Raw genomic sequence first — 13739 nt, forward strand, 5'->3', positions numbered from 1 at the left:
TAAATATATATATATATATATATATATATATTTTTACCCTTTTGGCGTGTTCAGTTGATTTGGCAAGACAGACTTCGAATAACAGCGATAAACATTGGATAACAAGATTTCTGACTTGTAAATTCATCTTTTAGATATTATTTTCAATACTATTATTACTTATTTAATATTTTTACTGTATTTTTTTATAACTTTTGTTATCAGCAGTTCTAACATGCTCGCATGCAAGGGTTCTCATCTACTCTATTATTATCTATTATAATATATAAAAGTCGAGCAGTGCTTAGGAGACGTCGTCTTTTAAAAACTTTTAGCTCGTGGTTAATCGTCTTTTGAACTACTCAGAGAATTTAATTCTTAATTAGAATATTCAACGAATTTCGAATATATGTATGTGTTATTTGTATATATTGATATATAATTATAAGCACTCTTGAAAACTTAAAAATCTTTCGATAATACAATAACTCATCGAGCTACGATATATTTTTCCAAATTTAACGTACTGAATATCCTATAAATATTGTACATAAAAATTTATTTTACACATCTCTTCTATTCGCTTTAGTTTTCCTACACCTTTATCTCTCTAAGGTTGATTTATATATATGTAGATGTCGTCGGCATTTTTATAACACTATGATATAATCATTTTTCACTCACAATTTATAGTGATAAATCTACCCGGTACATACATTTTTGTTTTATCCGTATCATATGTGTTGGTTGTCTTCAATTGGTTATAAAGAATTAATAAAATATTACCGAGCAATGCACGAGTATTACCTAGTTTCTATAAATTTGAACAAAATTGAAGGAAATCACCTGTTAATTGAAGTGCAGACGACCACTGAACAGATTTGGGCCTGCGGTCCACAAAGGAGGCCCAACACGCGTCCTCTCACGAAATCCTTCGTTTCCGTTTTCCACGAAAACATTTTCTATTTGCTTAAGAAACCGAAACTTGTCTTTGTCTTCGTCTTCCACTCTTCGTGTTTGCTTATTCCTCGTCTTGTTTGCTTCTTCCTCTCGCAAACGCTCTCATCAGCTCATTGACATCGCTATTTCACGTCATACTCGGCAATCCGTCAAATCGAACGTCAAGAGCCCCCGACGATTCCGAGCAGCCGAGGCCGATCTTCGATGAACACGTCGCAGTACATGGACAAGCAGATAATGGATCTGGCGTCGTCGACGAACGCCCAGACGCAGAGCAAGGATTTCATCGACCTCATGAAGCACCCCGAGGAGGAGCACCAGGCCAGCAGGAACGGCGGCGGTGACGAGATCGATGTGCTCAGGGCGGAGAATATCGTGCCAAGCTACGATTTCCAGCCGATTCGGCCAGTCTCCGCTGGGCTGTCCAGCCCCAAGTCGTTGAGCTTAGACGGTGAATCGATGGCAAGAGCTTGGAGCTCGGTCGATTCGAAGGCCAACGACAACGCTCCAGTTCGGGTGAGTCCTGGTTGAATTATGGATATTTAGCGGCTGTTCGTTCATATTTGGTGTTATAGTGCTATGCTTCTGATTTGATTTCTAGTACTTGATCGAATTACGCCTAGGGACCGTTTCAACTTTTGAGTGGATTAGAATTGGTCCTGCAAAATCGGACAGAATTCTCTGCCGTGACTGTTTGCTCATGGTTTGTGTGCATATGAACTCGTATTGATTGCTGCTGTTGTGGATTGATGAGGTTATGCCCGTGCTTTCCACCGTGTGGAGCTGATTGATGCTTATACTGAAGTGCAGTTACACTTTAGTGTGTTCTTTTTCTGGAGTTCTGGATTGGTTAATAACTCGATCGTGTCCTCGATGATTTGTGATTGGTCAGGCTCAGCCGCTCAGCTCCGATTTCTGAGCATACGAGCTGGTGTACTTGATTGTTGATGATATTGACCTGCTTCAACATTTATGCAGAACTACAGTTCTTTAGATTCGTTTGAACCTGCAAAAGTCATACTTGAGAAGGATCATCATGCCCGCGATGCATCCATAGTGTCTGAGATCGATCAAACGATGAAGAGACATGTTGATGATTTGCTGCATGCATTTGATGCCGTTAGTGCACGACTGACACAGCTGGAAAGCAGAACTCGCAGCCTTGAGAATTCTGTTGATGACTTGAAGGTAATTGCTGGGAACAATCACGGGAGTACTGATGGAAAAATGAGGGAGCTGGAAAATATTCTTAGAGAGGTAATTTGGCTCCCTTTATTGGTCTCTTTCAGTGCTTATATTAATTGCTTGCTGCATTACTAATTTTATTTATGGTAAGTAGAACGACAGCTTGGTTTCTGCACTGAGTGAAGTAATCTCGTTACATCCTTAACCGCGAATTGCTTACTTTTTTCTTGAATGCCGTCTGGCCCATTATCCCATTTGAAAAGAAAGTTTCACTAATCTTCACTAGAGGATGCAATATGCATGTAATTTTTGTTAGATTCTTTAGTTATACCGTGAAGAACACATTGTATTTGTTCCTGTTATTCTGGTCTTTAATGAAGGCCTACGGATAAGTGTCATCACAAATCTTTGATGAAGTGTCACCATACTGATCAAATTGGTTGTTTTTGGTTATATGAGGCTAAGCTGCTCCAATTAGTAGTTTTCCGAGGTCATTACATGCCCATAACAACTAACTTCAGACGTATAAATGCAAAAGGGGACCTGGCCTTTGCTATTATTAAAGAATCAGTCCCGGTAGCAGCTAATATATTTCGCATAATTTTAAAGGATAAATAATACTACGTGACTTTTGTATCAGATGTTCAGCTGATGATAGTTCAAATATATTCACGCTCGCTATAGGTGATTGCCTTTTGTTTTATGTATGCTATGTTTATGGAAACGTCTTTTATATGTTCGATTTGTTTATTCAAGCCTGAACTTGAGAGGTGGACAATTCTGACACTAGGTTATTCCTGCTGACCCTGTTCTCGGTTGTCGTTTATTTTGTTTGGAATCTTACTGGTTTATCTTGAATCCAACTGACTTATCACATTGAGTTGCCTGTATCTTTTCAAGGTATTATTGTGATTGCTGAAAGCAGTTTATAATCTTCTTCAACATCATGCAGGTCCAAAATGGTGTACAGGTTATAAAAGACAAGCAGGACATAATGGAAAGTCACCTTCAGCTCGGGAAGCTCCAAATCTCCAAGCCTGATCAGCCTCGAGAAGGCCACAACCCTACCCATGCAGATTCTGTGCAGCCACCACCACCGCCTTCTTTTCCTCAGCAATCACACACTCTTCAGCAACCTCCTCCTCCTCCTCCTCCTTCCTCCGCACCTTTCCAACCACCAGTCCCTTCGCTTCCTCCATTAATGACTCCTCTTCCTCCGCCTCCTTCTCAGCAGAACATGCCGCCTCCGGTTCCAATGCCAAACCAGTTCCCACAGCTCCCAAATCCTTCCGTTCCTCAGCGAGAGCCTTACTGCCCGCCACCTCCGAGTCAACCTCAAGAGGCCTCAAATCAGCAATACCAGCTCCCCACGAGCCAACAGCCACTGCCTCCTGCGGCTCCCCAACAACATCAGCAGTACCCCCCACCTCAGCAGCCTCCATACTCCCAGCCTACACATCCACCTCAACATCCTTCTCAGCTTCAGACCGCTCCTGGGCATCATCTGGAGGAGCCGCCTTATATGCCTTATCCACCGCCGAACCTCCGTCAGCCTCCACCCTCCCAGCCACCACAAAGTGGGGCCCCTCCATCCCAGCAACTCTATGGATCACCAGCCCAAATGTATGAGCCACCCCCTGGCAGGTCGAATCTCGGGTTTTCTTCTGATCAATATCCTTATGGTGGGTCTCCTCCTCAGTATGGCCCCAATTCCCCTGTGAAGCCTCACCAGCATTCTCAGAGCAGTGGTGGAGGTGGGTACCCACAGCTCCCGACTGCTCGTATTCTTCCTCAGGCACTACCCACTGCTTCGGGAATAAATAGCGGGTCAGGATCGACTGGGACTGGGAACAGGCTCCCTGTAGACGACGTGGTGGACAAAGTCACAAGTATGGGGTTCCCGAGAGATCAAGTGAGGGCTACAGTCAGAAAGTTGACAGAGAACGGGCAGTCCGTGGACTTGAACGTGGTGCTAGACAAGTTAATGAATGATTCTGATGTTCAGCCCCCTAGAGGTTGGTTCGGTCGGTAATGTTCTATAATTGGAGTCGAAAGATTCCCCTCGTTATTTAGGTTTTCTTTTGCCCGTAAGAGTGGTTTTTTTTTTTTAATTATTATTATTATTATTATATATATACACACTTTTTGTGCATTCCTCCTCTTTTCTTGTGTCGTTTGGTATAGCATGGACATGGTTGTAATTCCGGGATGGTTGTGGAGCTTGTTCATTTTTCTGATTTGTCATCTGCACTTACTTCTTATTGTTTCAAGACTATTCTTAAGCTGGGGTGTAATTTGTCAATTCGATATTTTTCCGACGGGGGTGCTGTGCTCCCTTGTATCAGTGAGTCATAATTAATCCATGTTCATCATGCCATCTCATGTAATGTGTAACTGTTTTCATGGACCTATTGTAGGAATAGGAAGTAAAGAATAAAAGGAGCATAAGTCCCTGGTGACCTGGTGAGGATTGAATTTTAGACATTTTAATTCTTAGAGTAAATGGCACTTTGCACCCCCACCTTTGGACCTAATAGCGAGGTACCCCCTATCCTTTAAAATTTTGCATCGCCCCACCCAACCTATTTAACAAGAAGCATATTGCCACCTTGGTTATTTTCTAGCAATTTTTTGGCCAAAATTAATTTATTATCAATAAATTAATTATTTAAAATGTAAAAACTTGAAAGTTAGGTGGAAAGAAGATAGAAGAGCCTAAGACAGAGAGGGAGAGGTGAGATCTCGGAAGAACAAAACAATGAGCTAAACATAATCTGGAATTTGATTAGACAGGCCCAAAGGTGAGATCTTTTATCGAATCAGAGACTCTTATGACCTCCCAACGATGAACAACTCCGAGACTGACCTGATCCAAAGGCGAGACCTTTTATGTATCAAAATGTTGGATGGCCATGGAGGAAAAAGACCTTGATGGAGATTTTACAAGGACGAAGAAGAAAACATTGGGATTGACTATGTGGTGGAGGTCTTGGGGATTTAGGTGGAGAAGGGGATAGCTCATGAGATTATTAGGGGGAAGCAGAGAAAGAATGTTCTATTGAATGAATAAAAGAATTCAATTCTCTTGTCCTTTGATGTTTCCATGTCAAAAAACGAAGGTAGGAGAAGATTTTTAAAAAAAATTTCAAATTTTTTAATATTTTGAAATTATTTTTTCTAAATTTGAATCGATAATAAATTAATATAATTGAAGTTTTGACTGGAAAAATAATCTAGTTGCACTTTACTTTTTTTTTAATAGATCGGATGGTATAGTGTAAAATTTTAAAAATTGAGAGGTACTTTATCACTAAATTTAAAGGTGAGCGTGTCAACTGTATTGTACTCTAATTCTTTTGTTAATACACTTTTTTGGGATTTTTTTAAATAAATGCGAAATTTAATAACAGCAGGAAATAATAACATAGTTAAAGAAAACTACATCTTGTTGCATGAACTTTGTCGGAACTTTGCTTTTTGACACAACACCAATTTCCCGCCTATGGATGGAAAACTTTCTTTCTTTTTTCTTTTTTCTTTTTTTTTTCCTATGAACTGGATAGAGAACTTTTTTTGATGTGAAATATCATGAAACCATGAATAGAGAACTTTTAACCATTATAATTATTATCATTGGAAATAATTGGACCATGCATCCAAACGGTCTAAAACCAAAATCAATCAATCAATATGGAGATTCGAAATACTCCGGTCATAGCATGGCTTGACAAGCTATTCAATTACCATAAGCTAGCGACTAGCTTTGAGACGAACCTCGGTCGTGTAAGATTAAAACCTCATGACGACTAGGGCTTATGAAAAGTATTAGCCAATTTGGTAATTAAAACATATATAGCATCAATCTATATCGAGAAAAAATTCTTGAACAAAACATATCATTTTCTAGTACTAAATTTGCAACTTTATAACTCCAGTTAGGGAAAAAAAAAAGGGATAATTGCGCCATATAGCCTAACGTTTGAATAAATTTTTATTTCTAACTAAAACTTGATTTTTTACTTGAGATATCCAAACGTTGACGTGTTAGTTTCACATTTATCCTGACACTAATTTCCCATCCAAAATTGATGGAATTGCACACGTGACAAGTTAATTTTGTAACAAGTGTCGGGATATATGTGAATTTAACGTATTATGTGTGCAATTCCGTCAATTTTGGACGGAAAATTAGCGCCGGGATAGATGTGAAACAAACAAGTCAACGTTGGGATATCTCAAGTAAAAAAATCAAGTTTGGACTAGAACTAAGAATTCCTTCAAACGTTAGGCTATATGGCGTAATTAATCCTAAAAAAAAAAGTATGGCTGGCTGTCAAAAATTAATGAGCAGGTTGACAGAGACTGTATAGATCATCAAGCTAAAATGAACCGTCGCTGTCAAAACTAACGGAAAAGATGTAGTCAGGCACGGATCGAACTTGATTAACTCTTGCGATCAGGAAAACCAGGAAGATTAACCTGGCATCTGTGCAGCTTCTCCCCGATTCTCCTCCTTCTTAATCTTCTCCTTAAGCATAAAACTTCAACCAAATAAAATTAGATATATGAGCCAATGTATCAAACGATTAATATAACTAGACTTGCATGCCTTCATTATAATTAAAAATTTGATTGTAAATGGAGAAAATTTACAGTATTGGAAGAGTTTTACCCCTTAATACGCCTTCGGCTCAAACTGGATTATCGGAGCCCATTGAATTTTTGGATACCTAGCTGCACAACAAGAAAAATTTTAAAAAAATTTTAAAAAAAGAATGCAAGCATGAATATCACAAACAATATTATCAATTTGTAAACGTAATTTCTCTATGATTTGCTTCCGGTTGTAGATATATTGATAATAAGGCAATGCCTGGACTATTGATTGAGTATTATGTTTTTTTTTTCTTTTTCTTTTCAATTCTTTGGATATTGATCGAGTACAGTATTATGTTTGTTTTATATCATGCTTTGGTTCGATTCCATCATCAATTCTCCGAATTTGACTCTTATATAATAAGATTAATCCACGCCATTTATTATGATTCTTTTTTTTTTAAAAGCCAATATTGGTGGTGAGAATATTGACATTCGAGATACATGTATGAGTACGTAATTTTGCTATATGTATGAGCGTACGTAATTTCATGTTTAATTGATAATGCAGAGAAAATCCTTTTGAACTCGATATATATATATATATATATATATATCGAGATACGTTATAAGGATCAAAGTGTTATAGTGTATTTGATTTTAGAGTTGAATTGAGTTGAGTTTTGATTTTAATTGGGTAGTAATGATTGTTTTGTTGAATTATAAGAAAAAGTGTGAAAAATAATGAATAGTTGAAAGAATTTAGTATTAAAAATTGAATTGAGTATAATGAAGGTGTATGTAGATTTATATATAGATCTTATCTTTTTTACTTTGAAAAATTAATTTTTGTTATGTAATTAGTAAAGTTAAAATTAAAGTTAAAATTATTGCGAAATCATACAAAGTATTAGTCAACCTTTTTGTACGAGAATCAATTTTGCCTTTTATTGGAGAACGAATTCTGTTTACTCACTTTTTTTTTTTGGCTAAATTCTCCTTACTCACTTTAAATTGAGAGGCCGTTTCCCAATATCCGACAATTTCGGGAAGGAAAAGAAAAAAAGTGAGAGGAGGCTCCACCTTTCTTCTTCCACGCCCCCACATCCAGGAAGTTTAACTGGGCATCCGTGCAGCTTCTCGCTGACTCTTCTCCTTCTTAATCTTCTCCTTAAGCATAAAACTTCAACCAAATAAAATTAGATATATAAGCCAATGTATCTAACGATTAATATAACTAGACCCGCATGCCTCCATTCTATTAAAGGATGTCTTTAGTTTACTAGAAACATCGACGTATTTTTTTAGCTCGGTAATTAAAAATTTAATTGTAAATTAAGAAAATCTACAGTACTGTGAGAGTTTTATTTCTTAGTATGCTGCCGGCTCGAACTGGATTATCGGAGCCCATTGGATTTATGGATACCCTGGTGCACACCAAGAAAACTTTAAAATAAAAAAAGGAAAATTAGTTAATGCAAGCATGAATATCACAAATAATACTATCAATTTGTAAATGTAATTTCTATATGATTTGCTTCTGGTTGTAGATATATTGATAATAAGTCATAACAATTATTCGAGATTTCTTTATGGAAATTACATTATTATTGAGGGTTATATCATTTAACCCCCGTCCATTTTGTACCCGAAAAAGGAAAAAATAAAATAAAATCAAATTTACTCCCCACATGGATATATAGATATAGTGTCAGCGGAGTCGATGTACTGTCAAGGGGTAATTGCCTCCCTTGATCTTTGAATTTTTTTAATTTTATCTCTAAAAGTATGAGTTTTTTTTATGTAATCCCGAACTTTGATATTTTTAAATTTTGTCCCAAAAGTATGAGTTTGCCCCACAAATGAAAATCTTGGCTTCGTCCCTGCCTGTAGGTTCATAAAGTAAAATAGGTTCCATATGGTTATACTAGAGCAAACTCTGAGGAAAAAATTGAAGGGTTCATCAATCAAGAAGAAAGCGAAGATCTTCCACTGATAAATCAACAGAAGCAGAGCTGAGGATGATGGCGATAGCTAACGGGGAGCTTTAGAGCAGGAGAGTGATGAGTGGAGAGAAGCCCTATCTCGACCCACACTCGTGACACTTCGGATCGGAGTTATCTCAACCCGTATTAATAGTTTCATCTTCTATAAAAAATTTTACTCGTGAAATTTTTTTTCTTAGGATCTAACACAAAAATAGAGCGAAATTATAACATGACATTTGTTGTGTTATAATTAATTGAAATTTTAAAAGTCGTTGGAGCTATCTATGTTATAAGTGACATCACTTGATCAGTTGCAGTACCTTTTATCATTGTATATTAGATTGTATGAACAATTGCCGAGAGAAAGTGACGCCCAGGGGTTATAACTAAAAAAAGAAATAATATATATTTGACCCAGTGCCACCAGATTCTGAAATATATTATATTACGAAACATCATCTAAGCCCCCTGGACTGCTGTCTGGAGAATATCCAACAATTATACAATAGATGGGTCCCATTCGAGAAAGGAAAAGGACAAAAAAAGAAAAAGTGAGAGGAGGCTCCACCATTCTTCTTCCACGCCCCACATGAAAAGAAGTGCGGGATTTTCCACCTATCTCGAGTTTGAAAGGATCATAAATCGATAATATCTCATTCTCCCACGTAGTTATATGTATCTCGAGTTCAAAAGGATTTTCTCTGCATTATCAATTAAACGCGAAATTACGTACGCTCATACATATAGCAAAATTACGTGTACTCGTACATGTATCTCGAATGTCAATATTCTCACCACCAATATTGGCTTGAAAAAAACATCATAATAAATGGTGTGGATTAATCTTATTATATAAGGGTCAAATTCGGCGAATTGATGATGGAATCGAACCAAAGCATGATATAAAACAAACATAATACTGTACTCGATCAATATCCAGAAAATTGAATAGAAAAGAAAAAAACATAGTACTCGATCGATAGTCCAGACATTGTCGTATTGAGAGTGTTATCGCATTGCCATTATGTTTTCTGAAGTGAAGATCAATGACTCGCTGGAATTAGTTGCTTCTTGTGGGCTTCTTGAGATCAATCTATATAATGAAGTAAAGAAGTGTTCATCTTTCTTCCACAGGACCGAACTTGTATTAATGCAGAAGATTCCTATCACATATAAATTGCATCTTGTGGGAAAATATCCAAGCCAACATCTTTGACCTAAATCAAAATTATATCGATTCTTATTACAGAATGTACGGGTGTCTCAAAGTTGGGTGAATTGATGAGATTCGACCAAATTAACATGAAAACCTGGTACGAACATTCGTTCAATATCCAAACAATTAGAAAGATCGACAAAGAAAAGTCGGTACATAACTTGATAAGCCAAGGGGCCGCCGTACCGAAAGAGAGAGTTATTGAAGCCATTATATATTTTGAAGGGAAAATCAAGAACTCACTAGAGAAACAATTGAATCGTTTCGTCGCAAGCTCGTTAAACATATTCATCTATAAAAATATTTATATATTTGCATATGCGCATATATCTATAAAGTAAGCGAACATTCTCAACTTACGCTACATAACAAAAGAAGCAACGTTTAAATTAAGGAAAGAAAAAAAGAGACATCCTTCCGGTCTTTCCTTTCTCATCAAGTAATCGTGTTCGTATTGTTGCCTATTTGCAATTAATGGAAATTAGAACCTTTTATTTCCCTAAAAATAGGGAGAAAAAAAACTTCCTTTTTTACTATTGGATCTATTATTTGAACGAACGTATTAATCGATCAAACTTACCTTATTTACATAATTTATATTTATAATATGTAGTCGGAGATATGATTGCATATTTCTTATACGTACATAGCTAATAGCTAACATATGTATTTCAGTCATGCGCATCTACGCATTAATTCTGTTGACGACTTCTCTCCATTTGTTACCATAGACAAAGGTGCATTATAATATGGTGAAACTGACCTTCATATAATCAGTAAGCGAGGATTTCTTGTATTTATTTTCAATGTAGTTAATTTATAATTGAATTGAATCCAACTTAAATGAACTTAATAGAAATCATTCCTTACTAGAATTGATTCCAAAAGGGGGGCAAAGTTCTTACTCGAATTGATTCCAAAAGTTCAAAAGGGGGGCAGAGTTCTCACTAGACTTGATTCCAAAGTTCCAAAAGGGGGGCAGAGTTTGTTACTAGACTTGATTCCAACAGTTCCAAAAGGGGGGCAGAGTTCTCACTAGACTTGATTCCAAAGTTCCAAAAGGGGGCAAAGTAGAGTGTGTAGGAGAAAAAAGAGAGAACTGAACTTGTGAGTTTAGGCACTCCTGTTTAGAGGAGTTTCGGAAATCTGTATTAAAGTATCGAAATATGTATAAAATATTTAATTGCACTTAACAAGTAAATATATGGCCAATTATGAATGTCGTTAGAGATAGTCGAATATCCCATATTCAAAATATAAACAGAATATTAGAGATACTTTACGAGTTCTTTCTTTTCTTTTCTTTTTTTAAATTAAGTTTTTTCAAAATATCTCTTATATAATGCGTGGTGCATCCTAATGATATTCTATATTAAATAAGAAAAGTTTTGTGCGTTCTGAATTATTTATTTTCAACTCAACTTATCATCCTTTGAATAAAAAAGATTAGTTTGATAGTTTCTCTCATGTGATATACGTAGCAATGTATTCTATCCCTGTTCATAAAAGATAATGGAGGACTCATGTCTATGTAATTCGAACATAATAGCATGTCGAAAAATGAGGGAGTCTCGTGTAGCTACTGGAATTACGATGATTCCTGGAACTTTGTGTGATGCTAAAACAGTTACTGAAAACTTGGAATGGAGTTACGATAACACGGCTTTTCCTCTAAGGGCTATAATATAAGGTATCCAATTCCATAGGTTGGTCTTTATTAACCACTTCACTAACTCATTCTTCATCTATATGGGATTTTTGGGGTGTTAGTCAACCCGTGCGTTGCATGAATTCTATAAAGAAAAATTTATTATAAAATTTAAAATGTAGAGACACTAATTGCTCTCACTATATAATTTATATTAATGTATAGAAAAAATTATTTTTATACTATGTTAATTTCAATAGGGCAAATTTAAAACCCGCACTAAATAATATTAATTGAAGAGTTCAAGCAAATAATTAATGTAAAATATTTCATCTACATAATCACAATTATCAATCTAATTTATAGAAAAATAATTTTAAAATCCTAAAAGTTTGATATTCTTAGCTTAAATTAATAAAAGAATAATAATCATAAAATCGATATGATTCTAATCACATTTCATGTATTAAATTTCATGAGTTTGAGCAAATTTTGACAAAAGGGTTCGGTGTGAGATTTCTTGGTAACTTTTATAAAGCTAACAATGATTTTTGAAATTTATTTTGAAATTTTAAATTATTCCCAATTTTCTGAAAATTATGAATAGTTATTTACTAATGAAATCCTTAAAATTATGAATAATGATTTACTAAAGAAATCCTTAAAATAATGATTATTTATTTACAAATGAAACAATGATAAATGATTAGTATATTTCTTTGGATATAATTATTATGCATTTACATATTGTACACACATTGATAAGAGAACGAAGGCATGCCATAGGGATAGATTTTATGGAGGACAACACCCCCATCGAACACTGTGTTACAGACAATAGCTTAGATAAAGGGATATGAGATGAGATCAAATCACACCAAAGCGAGGATGCAGATGAATAAGATCATGAGCATCCATATGCTGAAGCGACCGTTCCTGTGAAGTTCAAACCCAAAGGCGATCACCCCGCAGAAAGTGTGAATGCAAATGATAAAGGGGTGGGAGCTCAACCCCCGTTTTAGCGTCACCCCAGCAGCCGTAGATAAGAACTTAAGACTGCATTCGACCACACCAGCTTCTCCAGATAGAGGTATTAACTCCCTTACAATCTGTGAGAAAAGTTCATGGCTGTCTTGAAAATTATGCACGAACTGCATAACTCCGCCAGCTGATTGGTGACCACTCTCATGAGACCTACGGAGTGAGGCGAGGATGTAGATGAATAAGATCATGAGCATCCATATGCTGAAGCAGCCGTTCCTGTGAAGTTCAAAACCAAATGCGATCGACCCGCAGAAAGTGTGAATGCAAAAGATGAATGGGTGGGAGCTCAACCCCAGTTTTAGTGTCACCCCAGCAGCCGTAGATAAGAACTTAAGACTGTGTTCGACCACACCAGCTTCTCCAGATAGAGGTATTAGCTCCCTTACAATCTGTGAGAAAAGTTCATGGCTGTCTTGGAAATTATGCACGAACTGCATAACTCCGCCAACTAATTGATGACCACTCTCATGAGACCTACGGAGTGAGGCGATCCGCGTTAGCTGCAGTCTATAAGCAAAAGCAATTAAAGCAATTGTGGAGTTTATCGTTACTTTACGTTTGGCGTGGATCAGACACCGCCATTTTCCTGAGCCTGCTAGCCAGAACGGATGACAATCTGCACTGCAGGGAATTGAGAGAGAGAGAGAGAGGTGTGGTGATTGCAGAAGAGAGCCAAGACATGGAGTCTATTTATAGGGCCTCGCCAACCCCCACCCAGTATATCTCTACGTCTTGTGCCATGAATATATAAAATTATTATGTTATACATTCGCGCCGCGCTTAGGATATGTCCACGATGCTGGTCCCTGACCCCACAAAAGTTCAGATGGTGGGCCCTCATCAGCCTCTATGTCATGTAACGGCTGTTTATTATAAGAAAAAAAATACAAACACTCACTCTCTCTCTCTCTCTCTCTCTCTCTCCATGTTCCCGCCTATAGATTTTTCCAAATATTCATCTTCTCTTTCCTCCTCTCTCCCCCAAGGAAATGGAAACACCATCTCGCTGGCGTCCGTGGAAATCGAGTGCTCTGCGGCTCCGAAAACAGAGTGCTCTATGGCTCCGGAAATGGAGCAGAGCACGGAAAAATTTTCACATTACACCCATGCGTTAATATTGTCC

At 36.9% G+C, this 13739-nt stretch overlaps 1 protein-coding gene across 1 annotated transcript; it reads left to right on the forward strand.

The window, feature by feature from the left end:
- Positions 1–979: 979 nt before the first annotated feature.
- On the forward strand, positions 980–4426 carry LOC116214180 (altered inheritance of mitochondria protein 3). The gene is made up of 3 exons (XM_031549510.1): positions 980–1455; positions 1918–2196; positions 3077–4426. Exons 1-3 carry the CDS (start codon positions 1144–1146, stop codon positions 4154–4156), a joined length of 1671 nt encoding a protein of 556 aa, XP_031405370.1. The 5' UTR covers positions 980–1143; the 3' UTR covers positions 4157–4426.
- The last annotated feature ends 9313 nt before the right edge of the window (positions 4427–13739 follow it).

Source organism: Punica granatum, chromosome 7 (assembly GCF_007655135.1).
Source record: "Punica granatum isolate Tunisia-2019 chromosome 7, ASM765513v2, whole genome shotgun sequence".
Taxonomy (NCBI): Eukaryota; Viridiplantae; Streptophyta; class Magnoliopsida; order Myrtales; family Lythraceae; genus Punica; species Punica granatum.